At 42.1% G+C, this 21,932-nt stretch overlaps 1 protein-coding gene across 2 annotated transcripts in view; it reads right to left on the bottom strand.

The window, feature by feature from the left end:
- LOC124774989 (neuromodulin) overlaps positions 1–21,932 on the bottom strand; it is a 732,616-nt gene that overhangs the window by 258,833 nt on the left and 451,851 nt on the right. The window contains exon 2 of one of the 2 annotated variants that reach the window (XM_047249737.1): positions 5,459–5,620. In XM_047249737.1, the coding sequence (XP_047105693.1) occupies positions 5,459–5,620 (162 nt within the window). Of the gene's footprint in view, positions 1–5,458; positions 5,703–21,932 lie in introns of both variants that reach the window. The other variant, XM_047249736.1, reaches the window with a different exon arrangement.

Below are 21,932 nucleotides of genomic sequence, written 5' to 3'. Positions count from 1 at the left end.
TCCGGAACAAAGAATGAGGACAGAAGTGATATAATTCCGTAATTCTACTATTTTCTCCGTTTAGTTCACTTTTTGGAAAATTTTATCGATGACTAGAGACAGTTGTCCACCCTGTAGACGATCGAGCACGTCACTTCATCCGTAGCGGAAAATTTTTGCATAATTGTGTCACAGCAGCGTTGCTCGTAACACTGTCTCCATAAATTGACCGCCGATGTCTGAGGATATTTTCTTCTTCGTCCGCAGTACAACTGTCTTTGTGTCATAGCTTAATAGTAATCTTCCCTTTCAGGTTGCTGGTTGCATACTGATCATAACTGCATTTTGAAGTACAGTTCGTCTTGGCGTGTACTCTCCCCTCTATAGTATGCCAGCAGAAACTACTTTCCGAAATGACCTCGTAGGTATGGAATTTATTTATTAACGATGCATCAAACCATGCACTTAGATCGCCACGAAACTGTGACATCACACATCCAAGGTTATATCACGGGCATAGATTTGACTTAATGGAGGGTTGAGCTATACAAGTAACAAACATTAAGAATCATCTGAAAAGGCTATCTAATATCATCAGCTGCACCAGACTGGGTTTTGAGCCAAGAAGTTCGTGACATGAACTATAAAGGATAACGAGTAGAAATATGAGGAAAGATGTACTGGTGACATTAGGTAATTGGTTAATATTGTTACGATGTATTTAAATAGCAAATACAAAAAGACAGTAAGTATTTGTTCACGGCATACAGGATACACTGAAAAGGTATATTCTTTGAAACGTTACACACTTTCTACCCAACTGCAGTCTCAGTGAAGAACAGTAGGTTGATCACTTGAAATATCAATGCACTTAAACTTTTACTTTGTATCTGCTAATAAGAAAGTGCCGAATCTATTAAATAAATTTTGACATTGTACTTAATTGGAAATTAACGAGTAGACGTCAATAACGATTTCAGCAACGCGTTTAATTGTACGTGTTTAGTAGAATGGAGGATAACTTTTACAGAACTGTTCAATTTGTTTCGTATTATTTCGTATCTGCTTCCAGTGCGAATGTGTGTGGTGGTGCTGGATTGGAAGGCAAATTACATTTCCAGCCACACTGTGCAGTATAACAAGTGACATTTGCAATAAAAGAAAATATTTCTGGTGGAACACAGAAAATTATGCATATTAGCGGTTTTGCGGGCTGCATTAAGCAAATTTTTAACGTTATTGAAAGCAACTAGTTGCGTTAATTCTCAAACTCGCTGCATACGAACGTGAACGCTGAAATTTTCTTGACATTTTCGATATGTTAAAACGTAAGTCCTGATTATAAAGACCTACCAAAAATTTCAAACATATAAAAACAACTTCAAGCACGTTGTTAGTTTATAATGATGTAATGAAACAGCTACCTACACAGAGAATGTCTGCATAGGCCCAGTGAAACTGCCAAACATATACGTAGGCACCCGCGTCTGGTGTCAGACTTTACCCTGAAGAAGACAACAGGGGCGAAACGTCAGTTCTTTTAGTATTTTAGCATATTAAGTAATTTATAAGATGACATGGCAGTACACCTACAAATACTTTAATGAGATTCCAAAATTAGAGAGTTAAGATGTAACCTCCATGAGGAGCAGTTCGCAATAATAAGAGCGACCTCCGTAGAAAATGTTTTCAAGTAAACCGTTTTGTAATGCATGACACAGCAGTTTCGGTAAATAAATGCCTATGTGCAACACAAAATAACAAAATATAACTTTTAATATTATTTGGTTCAAAAGAAAGTATACAAGATAACGATATAAATACAGTAATTTCATCAGTAAAACGGTGTGGACTCGAACCCAGAATCAGGTTCTTTTGCAAGGAATTCTCTCGCGAATAAGTTATTCAAGTACGAATCACGAATCACACTCACAACTTCGATACCGCCGTGTCGTACTTTCCAAAATTCATCTAAGCGCTCTTGCATACTCTGTTGGGCTTGTACGTCTGGCAGAAAGGGTATTACGGAAAAACAGTCACAATGCAGGAATTGTTTGGAGAATAAATCTTTCACTCTGAGTCAGTCATCGGAAGAATATCTTTGCGGACTTGAGATGTTACGCTGTAAATAGCAAATAGACTGCACACTGTTCTTTCCGTTTATTCTACACACACTCATGTTTCACAATGACGAGAACGAAATTCGTAAGAAGGAATTTTCTTTCTTCCACGATTACCATTGGAGTTAATATGAAATTGTGAAAATCAAAACAGTGAAGCAATACGCAATCTATCGCAAGGTTCACTGCGTGGAAGTGTCATTTTGTGGAAATACTCTCATTATTAAGCTTTTTGTTCGGAATCACAATTCGAATGACGGATTTTTCACATCTCAGAGAGTGAACAAAACAGTCATTTCGATAAATTCAGACGTTTTCAAGAGCCGAGATATATCACTACGTCATGGAGGTACAGCGTAAAGCGTTATAAAAGATGTTAAACGAGGAGCAGTGAATATTTTAGGAACAATAGGTAGACTAATTAGAACAGAACATACCATAAAACCATTTGTGACCAGACGAAACTACTTTCGTCCGATCATAATCCGGTCATAACTATGAGTTCTTTGATTGCTCTGGGAGAAAACTCATCAAACTAGAACACAGGTCATTTTATTACATAAATGAGTGAAAGATTTACTTAACTTTGACACATTTATTTGCGAAAGAAGTTATGGATAATTTACAACTGTCACTGATGAGCAAATCCTCACTTGATATACTTATTAACAAACTGTTCTCTTCCAGTACAAAATACAACATTTACCAAAGTACATCTTATCAGTAACCTTAACAACTGACACTGTCCTTCATGATGCTGTTGCCATCTGTAGCTGAGGTCTCGAACAGGAGCAGAGCTCTTGCATGCTCTAGACTATTCTGACCTCAGAATATGACATTGTGTATTGGTTTTGTAATGGAATCGCTGCCACTGCTGCTTGTAGCGAATTCGATAACCGCAGAATGCCAGGTTCAAGACTCTTAACCCATGTTTTCACCAAACGGAATGAGATTAGTGGAGTAGTCAGCCACTATAAATCATGCAAATGAGCAAATGGTGTGTGAATCAAGTGCAAGTCATTATGAAGTTGGCAGAACGTAATCGTTCAAAAGGCACATGCATAATTTGTATATGTATCGTTGTTACAAACGGAATAATATGGCCGATATGCTCACCCGTAGGTATTCAAGAGTGAAAAAAAATTCTCTAATTTATATAATCGATGGATATGACTGTGTATCGAGCCACTGTGGTCAGTGTTGAATGACACTTTTATGAGGGCCTTTACCTTCTCCTAGTATCTATCAAGAAACTGGAGCCGGAAAGTATAAAACTAACTCTTCTGGAAATTGCTTAATAATCATATGCATATGTCCCAACCTAGGTTGAGGCAGTTTTGGACAGGTGTGTCACTGCCATGTATAACAGCTAGACGAAACTTGGACCATACATAGAAAGAACTGATACCGTATGGTAGAGAAGTTAACTGAACGAAATATGCAATGATACAAGCGGAAATGACAGTTTTATTCAAAGACGATAATTACATTTAAGTCACCGCGATTTATGATGATCCCCTAGACATTACAAAAGATGAGACATTGTGATTAATTGGATGTGCTATCACCACGGGAGGCAGCGGATGCTCTGTGGCGTGCTCCCATGCCGGACACAAGCTCGATTAGGGGTTCTGGTGGTTGGGCGTTCCAGTTCTCTACCGGCGCGGTTGGCTGCTGGATAGTCGTTGGTGCACGTGGATGTTCTGCTATACGTCTCCTCAACGCATTCCGTACGTTCTCGGTGGGATTTAAGTCGGGGGAACGGGCAGGACAGTTGATTCGCCAATATTCTTTCTTTCCAAGAGTTCGTCCAGCTGCTAAGTGCAAAGCGGTCACGGCACCATCATCCTTAAAATGAAGTCAGGGCGGAATACGCCCCTGTAGAGACGCATATGGGGAGGAGGAGTGCAGCATCGCGATAAAATTAGCCGTTGAGTGTACCGCTTTCAAAAATTCAGTAAGCCCTATCAAAACTATGCCTTCCCATACCATAATATCTGGACTTTCAAAACGATCGCGTTTGACAAAGCTGGACGAATCTTTGAACATGACACACTCACTGGTCAACGTTATTGTGACAATGCACTCCTTCCCCGTGCGCGTCTTTTCGGGAGTTCATTAGGCCCTGACTTCATTTCTACGTTTGACAACGCGCGACTGCACTGAAATGCACAGGTTTCGGAGCTCTTGAAACGAGGGGATATTCGGCGAATGAGCTGGCCTGCCCATTCTCCCGACTTAAGTCCGATCGACCACTTGTGGACTGCGTCGGTGAGACGTATTTCAGCATGACCACATGCACCAACGACTATTCAGCACTTGTCACCCTCTTTGCTGGAGGAACAGAACCCCGTACCACAAGAACTCCTTACCAACCTTCTGGCCAATATTCAACGAAACATCATTGATATGGCCGTCGGAGCCGAAGGCCAACTGGTGTACCCTTGATGACTGCACGAGAAAAAGCTTTATGCCTCGCTTGGGCCCTTCAACAGCGATACTGGACTGTTGATGACTAGAAAGATGTTGCCTGGTCGGACAAGTCTCGTTTCAACTTGTATCGAGCAGGTGGACGTGTACAGGTATGGAGACAACCTCAAGAACCCATGGATCCTGCGTGTCAGCAGGGGACTGTTAAAGCTGGTGGAGGCTCTGTAATTGCATTGTGTGTGTGTGTAGTTGGAGTGATATGGGACACCTTATACGTCTAGATATGAGTCTGATAGGTGACACGTACGTTAGAATCGTCTATGGTCATCTGCATCCATTCATGTCCACTGTGCATTCCGACGGACTTGGGCAGTTCCAGCAGGACAGTGCTACACCCTACGTCCAGAATTATTACAGAGTGGCTCCAGGAACGCTTTTCTGAGTTTAAACACTTCCACTGGCCACCAGACTCCCCAGACATGAACGGTTTTGAGTATATCTGGGAAGCCTACACCCTACGTCCAGAATTATTACAGAGTGGCTCCAGGAACGCTCGTCTGAGTTTAAACACTTCCGCTGGCCACCAGACTCCCCAGACATGAACGGTTTTGAGTATATCTGGGAATCCTTGCAACGTGCTGTTCAGAAGAGATCTCCACCCCTCGTGTTCTTATGGATTTATGGATAGCCCTGCAGGATTAATTGTGTCAGACATTAGTCGAGTCCATTCACGTCGTGTTGCGCCATTTCTGCGTGCTCGCGGGGGTCCTACACAATGTTAGGGAGGTGTACCTGTTTCTTTGGGTATTCAGTTTATACATGGTCCAAGTTGCATCGAGCTGTTACCTGGCAGTGACACATCATGCGAAAGTCACTTTGGTCTCTGAGTTGTGCACACCAGTGTACAGCGCTGAGCGGCGCGCGCCTACCTTTGTCGTCTGCGCGGAACTCGGCAGCGAGCTCGGCCTCGGTGGGCTCGTTCTGGTCCTGCGCGTCGCCGGCGCGCATCGTCTTGCGCGTCTTGTGGCCGCGGAACACTGCCTGGATCTTGGTGGCCGCCCGCTGCGCCTCGGGGTCGTTGGGGTCGATTCCTGCGACAGCACACACACAGGCGTCAGCCGCGCTGGAGATGGCGCGGTACACCGACCAGAACACCGTCACCATGGCGCGCCCCTGCAAGACCACACAAGGCACACGGGCAGGCCGGCCGGCGGAGGAGCGGGCGCCGCACGCATGCTCCAAGCGCCAAGCTCCAAGCGGCGTGCACGGGCCAGCTCAGCCGCCAAGCGAGCGCTGCAGCCTACTGTGCCGACACTCACCTGCGCCCACGTGCTGAAAACCAGCCATACGGGTCGAAGCACACAGTGCCTGAAATTGTCTGGGTTGTACCTCGGAAATCAAACGATTATTAGGCGATCATCAAGGATGTGTCGTTGTCAACAGAAACGAAATGAGTTTTTGGTGTTCCCCACGGTATCGTGGTAGGACCAATACTATTCGTATCATAATAATGATATACCAAGGAAATTAACATTCACTTCCACATTCTAGCTGATGATGCAAAATTACATAAGGTGTTTCTGGAGGAATACATAATGTGTATGTGTGTGTTTGATTTCCACCTCTTCTCCTAAACCACTGGACCGATTTCAACCAAAGTTGGTACACGTATCCCTTACTGGGTGGGGGTAAAAGTAATGTACCTATCGTAGTTAAGTAGCTATAACGTCAAAAACAATGAGATGCATGAAACAACGCTGAATCATGCATTACATACAAATTTATTACTTCTGTGCGTCTAATACTATTCATAATAAATTTCGTAGACAGTATCCACATATGCCGCGAAATTCACCTGGAAAATTATATCATACTCCAGGAGATATGACGTGTAGACACTGATATGCGTGAAAAACTGCTGCCTTGCGCATGACGTTAAAATTTATTACTTCTTCTCTCCACTCGCAACACATTTTGGAGACACTTTCTACCTATGTCGCTGAGTGTACTTGCAAACGTACGTAAATGTAAAACAGATCAAGTTATATGCCGTCACAGCACTGAAATTCGTTAAAAATGCCCTATCATGGATGACTTTTAAATTTATTACTTCTTTGCTACTAACCATATTCACAACTTATTTCACAGACAGTAACCACGTATGTCACTGAACGTACGTTCAGTAATGCAGGGTGTATCAAAAAGAATCATCTAATTTTTTAAAAAATCATAACTATTGAATTTGAGATATGTGCGTGAACAAAGTACTGTTGGAAAGAGCAAACTGTCCAGTTTTACATGGTTCCCGCTACGTAGCAGCAGGGTGCGCCCACTTCAGTTCTATTAAAAATGGCGTTGGGACAACAGAAAGCATTTTTTTCTGAGTACTATGGGACTTAACTTATGAGGTCATCAGTCGCCTGGAACTTAGAACTACTTAAACCTAACTAACCTAAGGACATCACACACATCCATGCCCGAAGCAGGATTCGAAACTGCGACCGTAGTGGTCGCGCGGTTCCAGACTGTAGCGCCTAGAACAGCTCGGCCACGCCGGCCGGCGAAAGCATTTCGCGTTCTACGTTTTGCTCAGTGCGGGTCAGTAATAACTCTTCAGGGTGATTTTAGCACTAGGTACGTTGTGGATCCTCCTACAGCATAGAGCATTAGACGATGGACTGAAAATTCCGAGAAACAGGTTGTTTGCGTAAAGGCTAGTCACCGGGCCGTCCCCGAATGTCTGACAGAAGACGTCGAACGCATCCGCCATACTTTCACAATGAGTTCACAGAAATCCGTTCGCCGTGCATCTCGACAGCTCATCATGGCCCCAATGTCTGCCTGGTGTGTGTTGCGTCGACGTTTACACATGAAACCGTACAAAATTCAGTCATTACAAGTTCTTCGTCAAGATGACAAACAACAGCATGTGGAGCTCTATAATTTCTTTCTTGGCAAGATTGAGGATAACAGTTTTCTTCCACACTTAGTGTTTAATGACGAGGCAACATTACATTTAAATGGAAAGGTGAACCGTCATAATGTGAGAATATGGGATACGGAACAACCACGCGAATTTGTACAACATGAGAGGGACTCTCCAAAATTTAGTGTGTTTTGTGCAGTTTCACTGGAAAAGATGTAGTCCATTTTTCTTTGCCGAGAACACTGTTACAGGAAGCACGTTTCTCGATATGCTTGAGAACTTCCTTTTCCCACAGTTGGACATTGATTCAAACGACTTCGTTTATCACCAGGACCGAGCACCGCCACACTGGCATCTGGTAATGCGGGAATTTTTAAATCGCAGGCTTATTGAACGATAGATCGGTCGCACTGGACAAACGATTCAACTTTAAATTACTGGCCTCCAAAATCACCGGACCTGACTGTATGTGACCATTTCTTGTGGAGGTTTATAAAAGACTGTTTATGTACCTCTGTTACCAATGACAATGAATCGCATAACAGCAGCTGTGGAAGCTCAAGACATTCTAGGTGCAGTGTGGGGTACAATCTGAATACCACATTGACATATGCCCTGCATATCAAGGGAGGCATATTGAATAGCTATGAAAAGGTATGAAAAAAAAACTTTTCCCGTTCATCAAAAAACAAAATTCATTGTGTATGTCCATTAGGTTCAGAAATATAGACCTGCTAAATCGGATGATTCTTTTTGTATACCCTGTATATTAGTGTATTACACATAGTTCAAGAGATATGATATCATAAAAGTTGAGATGCGTGGAAAAATGCCGCATCATCCATGAAGGTTTCATGCTGCTTGCTACTAACTCAATCCTACAGTGGAGTCAACTTAAGGAAATCCCTCATACCTGGCAGCGCTTTTGACAGCTTTCATCTGCGAAGTGCAAACGGCTGTAGGCGGAAACGGTAGCCGTCTATAGAGCTATGAAGAGGCGTTGCCATAGAGAGGTTTACAAAATCGTTTTGTTGGCACACAAAGCATCTGCGCCCAGCGTACAGAAACTGTGCAGGGTACCGTACTTATACATTTGAACATTATGCAATAATCTTTGTATGACTGCTTCATAATTTCAAAGGTATTTTCACGAATACATGGAAATGAATTTTTTTCGATATCACATTACAAACACAGTTCATGTTTTGTTTCCGTTCCTAATAGAAAATTGGTTGAGGATAGCCGCAGAATGCCGAGTTTGACAGCTAGTAGTAAATATTTTAGGAGGTGACTACGAGGTGATAGCATAAACTAATTCGAATATAAAGATTTCAAATAACGCGTGGGCCATTTTTATTGGTTACAGAGATACAGCTGGTTAAAGACATAAGTATTCATTTACGGAACTGATAATCCTATTGTTATGATTTTATTTACCTATTGTCGTTTTTATGAAGTACCTGAATTGGCAGACCCTTGATGACAGACGTAAGTTCGCCGGCGAAAGCCTGCTTACAAAGAATGAACAACTTGTATTAGCCGTAGGTTCTAGAGATATTCTTTAGACCAGGGGTGTTCAACCAGCGGCCCAAGGGCCGCATGTGGCCCAAAGCATCAGTATGCCCCAAGAAGTGAGCATCTATCAAACGATCGGTAAAACAGAAGAAAAATGGAAAAAAGGTTCTTAAAACTCTGTTTATGTAAAGTAAGTATGGAACATCTTCAATTTGAAACTCCGCTGCACTATGCTATGCTCTCGATGGTCCATCCCATTGTTAACATTGCTGCCCGTACTATACATGGACCCCACAGTCTCGTCGTTATAATCAGCCAATCAGTTAGACGCGCTGGTCTATTGTCTTACGGCAACTTCTGTGGCAACTGCGAACCGAGAGTTAGAGACGTATAATGTAAGTAATTTGTAAAAATACAAGGAAATTCTGCGTTAATTCTGCTGAAATATATAAAGAACCTTCTTCACTGTAGTTCCGATCACCATAAGTCAGTAGAAGTTAGAAATCCTCATGTGGCTCGAATCTGTTAACTGTATACGTTCTCCGACAGTAGTTTTTTTGCTAGTATGAAGTATGTTATGTGCGCCCCAAAAGTTCTCATTACCTCCAGTGTGTCTCAGGTAAGGTAAAATGTTGGGCGCCCCTGCTTTAGACCCTTAAGTAACGCTCCCGTGCGGTCCGCGAAGACAAGACTAATTCGAGTGCGCACAGAAGCATTTAAATAGTTACCCTTCCGAAGTACCGTACGCGATTAGAATGAAAGGAAACGCTACCCTGTCTGTGACAGAGGGTACTCCGCATTGCACTACTTTCCAGTGGTTTGCAAAGTATACATGAAAACGTAGCTGTGGATGTGAATGTGCGAGTTTCCTTGTTCCATTACTGGCCTGCGGTGGTACCATGCTCACTATTCTTAAATGCACATTTAGGAAGAACTTACATTCGGCAATGAATTCAAATATCACAGCAAAAGAAAACAAAAGATCGTCCATTAGAAATATGGAGATGCCTTACAAGTTGACTACGAACGTGTACTATGATGCGGATTGTCAAGTATCAGTCAATATGTTTATAATCACACGACCGGCTAGGGGAAATTTAGACTAAAGGTCTGAAACATTGAAGACAGAGAAAGAAAGGGAAGTTCCCAGAAAAGTGCTAGCATCATCAGAAGAGAAAGCTGAATGCAGGGCTTAAATTAATGAACGAGTTCATGAAGGAAAACAGATTAGGCTTTTCCCGAATACAGGACAAAAACTAATGAATGAATGAACTACGGGAGATTAGTGTTACCCTGAATACAGGGCACAGCCCAATAAATAAAGGAAAGTAGATTAGAACTGTCTTGAACACAACGATTAAAATAATGAATGGAGGAAGCAAGGAAGGATGCAGAGTAGCAGATTAGGGTTATCTTCCCACCGCCATTGAAGTCATTAGTGACTGTATGTGAGCGTGTCCATTCCAATGAAATAAATCTGGCGTTTGCCTTAAATGATGTAGGGAAATGAGGGAAAACCGAAACTTGTGTAGATGGTCAGGGATTTAAATCAACGCGACTCCACCATGTTAACCACTGCGTTCGCTCAATTAAACTAATGAACATCTGTATAAGAAACGGGCCGTGTCGAAGATAATCAAGCTAATTATGATCGAAGCCAATTAAGCTAATTATGACTTCAGGCTACTGTACATGGGGCGGAAGGGGATAGGTAGAATCAACTACTCGGGAACTACAAGCCAGTCTTGAGTGTTGACATAAATGATACAATGCATTCTGCATGACAAAAGGCGCAAATGAAATCTGAGGTAAAAAGAAATGATGTTATTGATTTGGGAATCCATGTTTTTACCTGCAGCGAGTAACAGAATCAAAACCTTTATTTTTCCGTACTGTCCTATGGATTTATCGACAGTGACACCTGCAAGGAATTCGCAACAATACTGCGTACTTCAGGTTATTATGACAGACAGGGATTCCCGGCCTGTACTCGGCTGGTTGGCGAAACGTATTATGTGCTACACGAATCGCTTTTCTGCATGCTGTGTTCACTGTAACCCTTTTACTGGGGCTTCGAAGGGCTGGTGTAAGTTCTAACTGGCGCTGTAGTGGCCTGATGAGGTTTAAATGCAGCGTATATTACTCATAAGGTTGACGTGAGATTTGCCGTGATCATGATGGCTACAGTAAAGTGCTAGATTTTGCTGTTTACCTGTTAGTTAAATGAAGACCGCATCCCTTTCGACTCTTTCTTCTAAATTGACAAATGTTCCGTCCTCTGGACCAAAGCAGTGATTGCTGTTGTGCGTAACATTTGACAGCAGTCAAAAGTTGGGGCTAATCCGTTAAGACACCATATTGACACCACACTGAAAACCAACGGAACCGCATAGAACTGAGAATAGAGCATCGGGTAACACCACAAACACTGTCTGGCCGATATGAGTGTTGTGATGGCACTCATATCTCACACATTCTGAAATTCATCCGCTCCTCGGTAAGGAAAATCTCAGCTGTTACACGGGCTCCTGGAAATGTTACACGCTATTAGGGGGGGAAGTGACTTTTTTCGATGAGGTTGGTCTCTGCAATGTTTACATTATGTACAGCATTAATTCCTATCATCAAATCTTATTTCACATTTTATAAACTCTGTGCAGCACTGAAACTTTTCCCCTATACTATCTTTTTTCAGTGTCAAGTTAACAGTGGTGAATCGTCTTAGCACATGTTCTATTAATGAAATCCTCGCTATAGTAAAGTGTTCGTAGACGTCATTCCTTGACTCTTTTTCTCTGTCTTTCCCTCAGTTACTTACTTGAAGGTATCTTAGGGAACACACAAGTACTGTACTTACGTCCATACCGGCCGGTTCTACGCATTGTCGCGCGGGGTAGCCGTGCGGTCTATGGATGTCTCGTCACGGTTCGCGCAGCTCCCCCCGTCGGAGGTTCAAGTCCTCCCTCGGGCATGGGTGTGTGTGTTGTTCTCAGCATAAGTTAGAATAAGTAGTGCGTAAGCCTAGGGACTGATGACCTCAGCAGATTGGTCCCATAGTCCTTACCACAAAAAAAGTCTACGCATTGTGTAAGATCTGCTTAGATTTCAGGTACTTATTAATTTTTCTCTGGAAGCAGCAGTCTATTTTTGCTTCTTACTTGTAGGGACAGACAATGAGTAGAATATGTCAAATAATCTGGCAAATTAGATGCAGTAGCACGAACGATATGAAAATAGTTGTAGAAAGAGGTGGATGACTTCACAGTACCGGAGAAGCTGAAACCAAACAAGATAAATGAATATAGTCCCATATCTTTTTCGTCGAAAAACTTGAGTTGGCAGACGAAGGCTTAAGGCATCACGCAAGCCAATAAAGAAAATTCTGAGGACCGTTCTTCAGAAACGTATCAGAAGTCTCCTGGCTAAAAGCTCACACACCGGGATTTGTGGTATATTTAAAAGTATTCATCAGAAACAAATTTCTGCTTTTTGAAGAGTATAGCTGAAGAAAAAAAATATTGGAGCATAAGCCATAGGCAACTTCGAGTTGTAGTAATTTAATAATGATCAGAATTGAATGGGTCAGAAAAAACTGACGAGCGCACTTTGTTCAATTATTGTAATTCATAATGGGTAAGGGCGCCGGTCGGTGCAAGAATCTAGAACAGTAACAAGGTTCTCTTCGTTATTCTTTGCAGTAATTTCAAGAACTGATTAAGTAACGTCAGACTGAAGTTATGAGGTAACTTTTGTTCATTTACGTTGAATTCACGCTTTGAGCGAAAATAAATATGCGTTCCAGGCATGGTGGGTAGTGCTGATGGTATTAATTATATTGCTTGGCAGATATACATGCCACTGTTTATCTCTTAACGGGCGCCTTATCTCATGAACCGTGATCTCAGTTTTTATAATGGGCGAACAAACACCACCTGGATCACAATACCTTTTGTCAGTGATTACTGGTTTCGATCTGTCCAGCATGTCATCTATCGATCTAACTTGGGAAAAAGAATAAATAAGGGTCAACATAATAGTTTCATAAGTGTAGCATTACAAATAATATCACCAATGGTAAGACAAATGATATTAAAACACCTTGAAGCAATTCATACCTGGTGCCGCAACGTGCAGTTCGTTAGCGGTCGTAAGAATGACTAACATAAATAATATGAAGGTCGCAGTGGAGAAAAAACTGCATGGTCAGTCACGTCACATTTGCGCAAGTCTTAGGACAGTACATTGACACGGTGTAAAGGAGATTCTTGCATTCAAAAATAATTAATAAAATTAAAAAGTACGTCGCCTAATATATGATATGCTAATGTATGATATGCTAATGTATGATATGCTACAAGGTGAAAGGTAAAATACAAATATAGAAAACAACCTCAGTATATCGTACATTGTCGTGCTTGTCTATATAATTCTTAAGACGGTGTGAAATACTCTAACACATCTAATTTGCATTATTTGAGTTCCTTATTGTTAAAAGGAAAGCAGTGGTTGGGAAGGGGATGAGACAGAGTTGTAGTCTATCCCCGATGTTATTTATTCTGCATATTGCGCAAGCAGTAAAGGAAACAAAAGAAAAATTTAGAGTAGGAATTAAAATTCATGGAGAAGCAATTAAAACTTTGAGGTTCGCCGATGACATTAAGATGAACATCAACAAAAGCAAACCGAGGATAATGGAATGTAGTCGAATGAAATCGGGTGATGCTGAGGGAATTAGATTAGGAAATGAGACGCTTAAAGTAGTAAATGGGTTTTGTTATTTGCGGAGAAAAATAACTGATGATGGTTGAAGTAGGGAGGACATAAAATGTAGACTGGCAATAGCAAGGAAAGCGTTTCTGAAGAAGAGAAATTTGTTAACATCGGGTATAGATTTAAGTCGTTTCTGAAAGTATTTGTATGGAGAGTAGCCATGTATGGAAGTGAAACGTGGAAGATAAATAGTTTAGAAAATAAGAGAATAGAAGCTTTCGAAATGTGGTGTTACAGAAGAATGCTGAAGATTGAGTGGGTAGATCACATAACTAATGAAGAGGTATTGGATAGAATTGGGCAGAAGAGAAATTTGTGGCACAACTTGACTAGAAGAAGGGATCGGTTGGTAGGACATATTCTGAGGCATCAGGGGATCACCAATTTAGTATTTGACGGCAGCTTGGAGGGTAAAAAACGTAGAGGGGGACCACGAGATGAATACACTAGCCGGCCTGTGTGGCCGAGCAGTTCTAGGCGCTTCAGTCTGGAACCGCGCGACCATAGTGCTCAGAGCCATTTGAACCATTTTTTGAATACACTAAACAGATTCAGAAGGATGTAGGTTGCAGAAGGTACTGGGAGATGAAGAAGCTTGCACGGGTTAGAGTAGCATGGAGAGCTGCATCAAACCAGTCTGTGGACTGAAGACCACAACAACAACGTTGTTAAAACACAACTGCAAGAAGTTGCCATTCATTTACTAAAACGAGTGAGCGCTATAACTTTAAGGTAAAAGTGGAGAAGAAATCTCGTTACAAAAGCAACAATAACTTTTAGCAAACGTTATTAGTACATACTAAGGATGGAGTTGTATTATAATACAGTGCAGGAAGTTACTATGGCACGTGGCGTTCCCTATTGGCAATATATGAAGGCTTCAGAATGATCCTACAGCGGGAAATAGTTGTTCAATAAATATTTTTTTCTCTACCAACATAGGATGATCCACTTGGTAGTATTTAGTTCTTGAGTAGAAAAATATTTCCTACTTCATAAAATATAAAAGTTATGACAACAGTTCCACTTCCATCCCCTCATTCAGAGATTCTAGTAAATACTTAGATACCGGAAGCATTTTCTCATTTAGATTTTAAACGTCGATGATTCGTATCCTAGTTCAAATGGCTCTGAGCACTATGGGACTTAACTTCTAAGGTTATCAGTCCCCTAGAACTAAGAACTACTTAAACCTAACTAACCTAAGGACATCACACACATCCATGCCCGAGGCAGGATTCGAACCTGCGACCGTAGCGGTCGCTCGGCTCCACACTCTAGCACCCAGAACCGGACGGCCACTCCAGCCGGCGCCTAGAACCGCTCGACCACTCCGGTCGGCCGTATCCAAGTCCCGCATTACATTGGACCGGACTAAAATAGAGACCACAAATTGACAGAGGGATGTGCGACAATTTTCTCATCAAGTCTAAAGAGCACAGTGCAAAATACCTGAATTATCACAGGGTCCTCGTCTCTGAGCCGTTAGAAATTCACTATAAATGGTGCGAAGTGCCTCAGATGACTTCTACTGCGGGTGCAACGTAATAAAATAAGCCAGGTGACAGCCAATTAAATTTTCTTGGTGGTGTGCAGGGACACTAATGACTCATTTGCATTGCGTATGCGAAGTGCCACAGAAGGGCTGCTTGTGGAATTGGTTGTAGAACTTCGAGAGTAACGAGGGCGGTGAGCGACGCAGGTCCAAGCGCTGTGTGAAGGATCGCAGCCGAGGCAGAGGTGCTTCCAACCCCCCCCCCCCCCCCCCGCCCCTTTCCCGTGCTGCGCCACGATCTACGCCGCCGCCCTCACCCCCCTTTGCAATTACCTGCTACTCCCTGCGGAGCGGGCCCCGGGCGATTCTGTTACGTTTATCTTCCTCGGACTGGCTGTATGACGGTAAAAAGAAAAAAAGAAGTGTAGCGCGTTTTCGCAGCCGTTTGCTCCTAACTGCAGATACGAATGCGCTAGCGGTATACCTAGCAGTACTGTATAAACAAGGGCACCCGCGAGGTCGTAATGCGGACTCGCCATTTCTTCCGCGCTGTTTCAGCGGCAGCTCGTTATACGCCGCCTAAATGACACCGAAAAAGTCAATCTCAACATAGTCCTCAAATAGTGTGTTTGAACAGTGTTCACGCTGCGAAACAAATAGACTGTAATAACGAACTACCCCCATGGCTTTTTATGAGTGGCAGTCGATATTAATAGTATTAAATTCTATGAGAATGAAACTTTCACACGTTTAGCTTGCGTTCGCTATCTCTTCCATTATGGCCATTGAACCGGTTACGGTTTTGCAGAAACCTGTTAGACTGTTGACTTTCTTGCGTGGTTTTGTCTATTTTTCATCTATATCTGCATCTACATTCGTACTCTGCAAGCCATCAAACGAGGCATAGTGAAGGGTATCTCTTACCACTGCTGGTCATACCCTTTTCTCTTTCACTCGCAAGTGCGTCGAACCCTAGTTTCTCTTCTCTTTGCAGTCCTTAGGCGAAATGTACATAGATGGAATCGGAATCGTTCTGCAGTCGGTGGCAAATATCGGCCCCCTAAACGTTCTCAATACTGTTCCGCGAGAAGAACGTGGCGTTCCTTCCACGGATTCTCATTTGGATTCACGAAGTATCTTTGTGATACCCGCGTGATGATCGAAGCTATCGATAGAAAATCTTTGAATTTCTGCAATGACGTCCGTTAATCCGACGTTGTGGATACCCCAAACACTCGAGCAGTACTCAAGAATGGGTCACGCAAGCGTTCTATACATGGTGTGCGTTATAGATGAACTTCACTTTTCTTGCAATAAATCTAAGTCGACCATTCGCCTTCCTTACTACCTACCTTATGTGTTTATTCCTTTTTTATATCGCTCTGCGGCGCTATGCCTAGACATTTAATCGATATGACTGTGAAGCAGAACACCACTGATCCTGTATTCGAATATTTCCGAATTATTTTTTCCTATTTATCTACATTAAATTACATTTTTGTAAATTTAGCGCAAGCTACTATTCATCACACCAAACTCAAATTCAGTCCAAGTCATCCTATATTCTCCCACAGTCACTCAACGACCATATTTTCCCGAACACTACAGTGGCATTATACCAACCCCGCGGCGGAAGAACTGGGCGTCATTTGAGGAGATGCATGAACCGATCCAATTTTACACATGTTCATATGGCCAGAAGCGCTTTGTCAGCGAGGTCATCTGACATTTATTGATGAAGTTAGTAGTCAGAGGGAGCTATGTCTGGAGAATACGACGAGTGGGTCAGGACTTCACATTGTAGTTTCCACTTACGTTTCGACGGGTTTTGCAACATGGCGTCGAACAGTGTCATACTGCAAAACCACCCTTTCATGTCCACCGCTGTGTTGTGGCCGTTTGTCTTTCAGTGTTCGGCTCAAACGCATCAATTGCTTTCGACTTTCGATAACGAACTCCTGCAACTGTTTATGCCGGTTTCAGTAGTAAAGAAAACCTTCTCTCTTCCACATCCACGCCGGTCTTCGACGTCAAAATCGCCGTTCTTGAAGCATTGTACCATTCTCTGCACGTTCTTTCACCAATAGGCGCCTCACCATAGCTCTTACCCAGCACTTTATGAGCCTCAGCCTCACATTTCTTCATGTTAAATCAGAAAATTAAAACTTCCGCAAATGATGAGAACTGGCTGTAGCGGGTATATCCTATCGAGAATCGCTCTATAATGGAACCACACAACGGCTAATATTTTGAGGACGATATGTTTATAAGCGTTTAAGCTTGTTGTATGATACTTACGACCTACAACCACTTGCCGCTACGGCGGAAGAAAAATTGTAGACCTAATACATAAAATGTTGCTTTAGTTGGGTGCGGAAATCACCACACTAAATCACAGTAAAGCTTAAGTAGAATCTGAATCCTACTGATAAGCGTCCGATGTCGCTCGATTTCGGTGTCTAACTCGTGTCTGTAACTTTAACAGAGTACCAGGAAGAATTTCCCGGTCTGACTCAGAAATGAGGTTCTTTTCAATGAAAACGTTTTTGTTATGCTGATGCTGTGGCGCTACAGCCTTTAAGACTTGCCACCGTTAAATGTTTGGCGTCTGGAACTGGTGGCATTTCAATGGAGCTAGGACGGGTTGCCCAAATATCTGGTGGTGGGTTGTGGGTGGCATTGCCTATCCGGGAGTAGTGGAGAGAGGTGCTTGTTCCACATGAGCAGAAAATTGGGCGCAGTTGTTTCGATAGCTTTAAACGTGATTCAGCGGATGCTACTACGCGAACAGCTACAATCAGACTTGAGTATTTGTTATTGCATAATGGCTATACGAGTTTGGGCACTGTGACAGAAGTTCCTAAAATTCAAATTACAGCTGACTTTGCAGTGTGCAGTAAACGGATGTTTCATCGCAGAAACTTGTGTTCGTGTACGTAATTTTGTAACTTTGCCCGCCTATAAATGAACCACCATTTGCAGTACTATAAACTGCTAAATATAGCCGATAAGACTGGCGGACTTTCTGCGAAGATTCGTGCCATTTCAGGATTCTCACAGCACGGCAGGATTCTCGCAGTTCATATTGCTCTGTGACGTAAGTCAAATGCCAACTTGCTATAAGAAATAGTTTCTAACATACGACATTTTCAAGTAGTGTTTTCTGTGATTCATCTAAACGATCAAATTAAAAATACGAGGGATTTTTAAAATTATTTAAATAGATCGATCTGTCAGCGACGAAAATTATTAGGAGCTAGCTCCTTCATTTTGAACAGTTACGAAATGGGTGACTCGAATGAACTGTGGCCATACTACTTCTGAAGAACGTATAAATGACGTCACGAAACAGTAAACACAATTGAAATCTAGGGAACAGGCAATGTAGAATTGGGCTATCGGAGTCTAGGTGCAGGAAACAGCTGGAACCATAGGCGTATCAGAGCTACAAGAAAGCTTTGTACGGCATAAGCGCTACAATTGTTCATAGCAGAATAATTTAAAGTACGAAAATTGAGTTTGCAGCATAGTTTGAACCATTTTAAGAACACTGGAATATATTTTGTGTTGTAAAATTCACTGTCTATTAGCCGTGGTTTCACCCCTTCAACCATAAAGGAACCAGCAGTAACAGAAACTGATGAAAGCCGAGGTTTGTTTCATCTGTTGGAGAGACTGTAGCTATTTCTTGGTACGCAAATCATTCTCCTTACTAAATGCTTTGGAAGGAGTAAAAAAGACTCTTGAATTGTACTCAAGTCTTTAGGCCAACTGATTCAAAAATTACGCGAGAAGCTTTCTCGTGCTGATAATGCACCTTCACATATAGGCGCTTTGTGAATAATAAAAAATGAGGAATTTAAAGTATGAACTGTTGACTTACTAATCTACACAATTAAAGAATTTTCTTGCTGTAAACGGCATTGAATCAAGTGGAGAAGTTTCAACAGTATTGTGGGATGAAACTATTCGCCAGAATAAATTTGGCAGAAAGTAGAGTGTTAAAGGCGAAAAAAATTAAATTCCTCACCTTAAAGTGACCCACCAATGCCATTTAGAGAAAATTTCACCCTGCCATATGCGACTTTTAACCTCTCATGTGCTAATCCTTCATGTTTAGCATGAGATTCGCTGCTGGACATACGACAAGACAAATGTGGAGGTGGTACTTGAGGCTGCCTCCGTTATCCTAGATCAACAATTCGTCGTCAACCCCGGCGTGTATATGTGTGTCGGTGTGTGTGTGTGTGTGTGTGTGTTTGTGTTCGTGTGTGTCGCGCGAGCGCGCACAAGAGAGAGAGAGAGAGAGAGAGAGAGAGAGAGAGAGAGAGAGAGAGAGAACGTACGTTCTAAATTTCTCACTGGATATGACCCACAACAGATGCACGTCATCACACACTGGCATTTACTGTAATTCGTAATCGGAATACGATCATAACAGATAATTCCCGATTTGTCGTCACAGTTCTTTATTTCTTGCAACTTCAGGGTGGACCTAATTCTGTAGTACCTAATTATTACTAAGTTTTGTAACAGCCTCGATATTTGCGGTCCTCCCACGGGGGTTGAAGCAAGGAATCGAGGATTCACGTGCCGTACTGCCAATGCTGACGCTGCTGTGTCAGCGCTGATGTTGAAACGCTTTCGAGGCAACCAATGAACTTTCCCCAGTCAGATCGTGCGAGTCTTAACTCAAGCAGTGTGGAAGAATACTCGCGCTGTGTGGTAATGGCTTCGGCACACAGCCGACCGATCGAAGAGTGAATGAAATTTTCCGTCATGTCCCGTCCTACTTAGGGCCCCTGTACCCCTTTTTGCAATAATCCTCTTTGGTGTCATATATTCCTGACATTGTCAGTCTGAGGGCGATCTGAGGACGATCTACAGTGTATGATAACTGAAGAAAACTTCATAAGTGAAGATCGCAAAAAAACTTGTTGTTTCATTCGATTCACAAATTTCGATCATACGTGAGTACACGACATCTGTTCTGACTAAACGATCCGCATGTCTAACTACCAAAAGGAGACACACCCCCAATCTGCGGGGAACTTCCTGAGATGTTGATGGCATTCATACTGTTTGGCAATCTCGCTACTTTGTACTTTAACTAAGCAATAATTATATTCTAAGACTAAGCAAAATCCTGCTCATCAGATAGTGGAGATAATGAGGATCGTCTCGTCTTTGAATATGGGAGGAATACTAAAAGTAAAGATGTCAACAATGTGAAGGTTGACTTGAACACCACAACGTGCTTTACTAGCCATGGTCCTACAAGAGATGGTATGTCGATACATTCACTGGATCTTTAAACTGATTTTCTTAGCCAGTTGTAGGGGACCTGTTGTTTAACGTGGACTTCGAACCATGGTGTAACAGCATTTTTGACAATATAAATTATGGCCAGAGGAAAAAAGTGGTAAGTGTCAGATAATAGTCCTAGGACTGACGGCGATCAAACCGAAGGTCTTTGAATCCATAGTTTGCTACTCTTCCATTGGGCCGCGCAAATATAAATATAGAAGAGTATGAGATAAGCGATTTAGACTTTAAGCAAAAATGAAATCATTTGCAATGGAAAGATTAGTGCCTGAAGTGCACAACATTTAATAGAGAAATAACTGTAGTCATTATACGCAGCAGATCTTCCGGTAACCAAATGCCTACTTCTGAAGCGCATATGTGAATTTTTCACGGAAATATTGTTCTTTAAAGTTTGACTATAAAATCTTCAAATGCGATATGTAAGGTGTACCTACATTCTATAAAACACGATTGCAATGAGCAGAGACTTCTAGACAAGATTGGAAGCTGCGCTGCATGAATGAGTCTGTTTTATCGTCAGATGATTAATATAACCGAAGGAAATTATTACAGTGTGCGGACCTATATGCTTTTAAAGTTTTGTCAGACATCTGCATGTAGCGGTTTTCGTCAGAGTAGCAAGGAGATGAGTTGTGGAAGTAAAGTTGGATTTCACAGTCTGCGCTAAGTTCCTAGCAAGTAGCCAATTAATAAAGTTTGAAATTTTAGTCTGAAACGGTTCGTATTAATATGCCGACTAATTTCATTAGACTTCAGTGAGGTGGCAATAATGGCGGGGAAGGGTCTGGGGTAGGGAAAGAGGATCTTGGTTATGCTTCAGATCAGCGGTGTACAGACTGTCTAGTATCGCAGACCGCAAATCATTACGCTGAGACAAATAAATGGCCGCAAAAACTGTTTCACAAATATTCATTTTATTTAACAAATATGATTGCAACAAGATATATTTACAGAAACATATCGTACACTGAAGGCTCACGAGCAGCTCTGATTGTCGCAACTCCATTGTTGCCCGAGTGCAGTTAAAAAATTGAGTAACGTAAACAAGTTATCCTTCCTAATGTTAGCTAGACTGGCGTGGCTCAAAAGAAGTAAGTTCCCTTTCCGGGAGTAATGAAAGACAAGTAAAAAAGAAAATACAAAAAGGAACAGAGAGGGACGAACGGCCACCAGATTAATGGCTACCGAAGTCTGTGCAGCGTTGCTTTAGATAGTACTGCATAGCCTAGTGGACATGGTACGGATAAACGTACGTCTTCGAGCGAATATTCTGTAAACTATCTTGATGTCTTACGTCTCAGTGACTTAAAGTGAAGCAGCCTGTAACTAAACATTGATATATATTGCAAAGCGTGTAGTAAACAATTTT

This window comes from Schistocerca piceifrons, chromosome 2 (assembly GCF_021461385.2).
Source record: "Schistocerca piceifrons isolate TAMUIC-IGC-003096 chromosome 2, iqSchPice1.1, whole genome shotgun sequence".
NCBI lineage: Eukaryota > Metazoa > Arthropoda > Insecta > Orthoptera > Acrididae > Schistocerca > Schistocerca piceifrons.
Note: the sequence above shows the minus strand (reverse complement) of the source record. Positions and strands in the feature narration are given on the sequence as shown.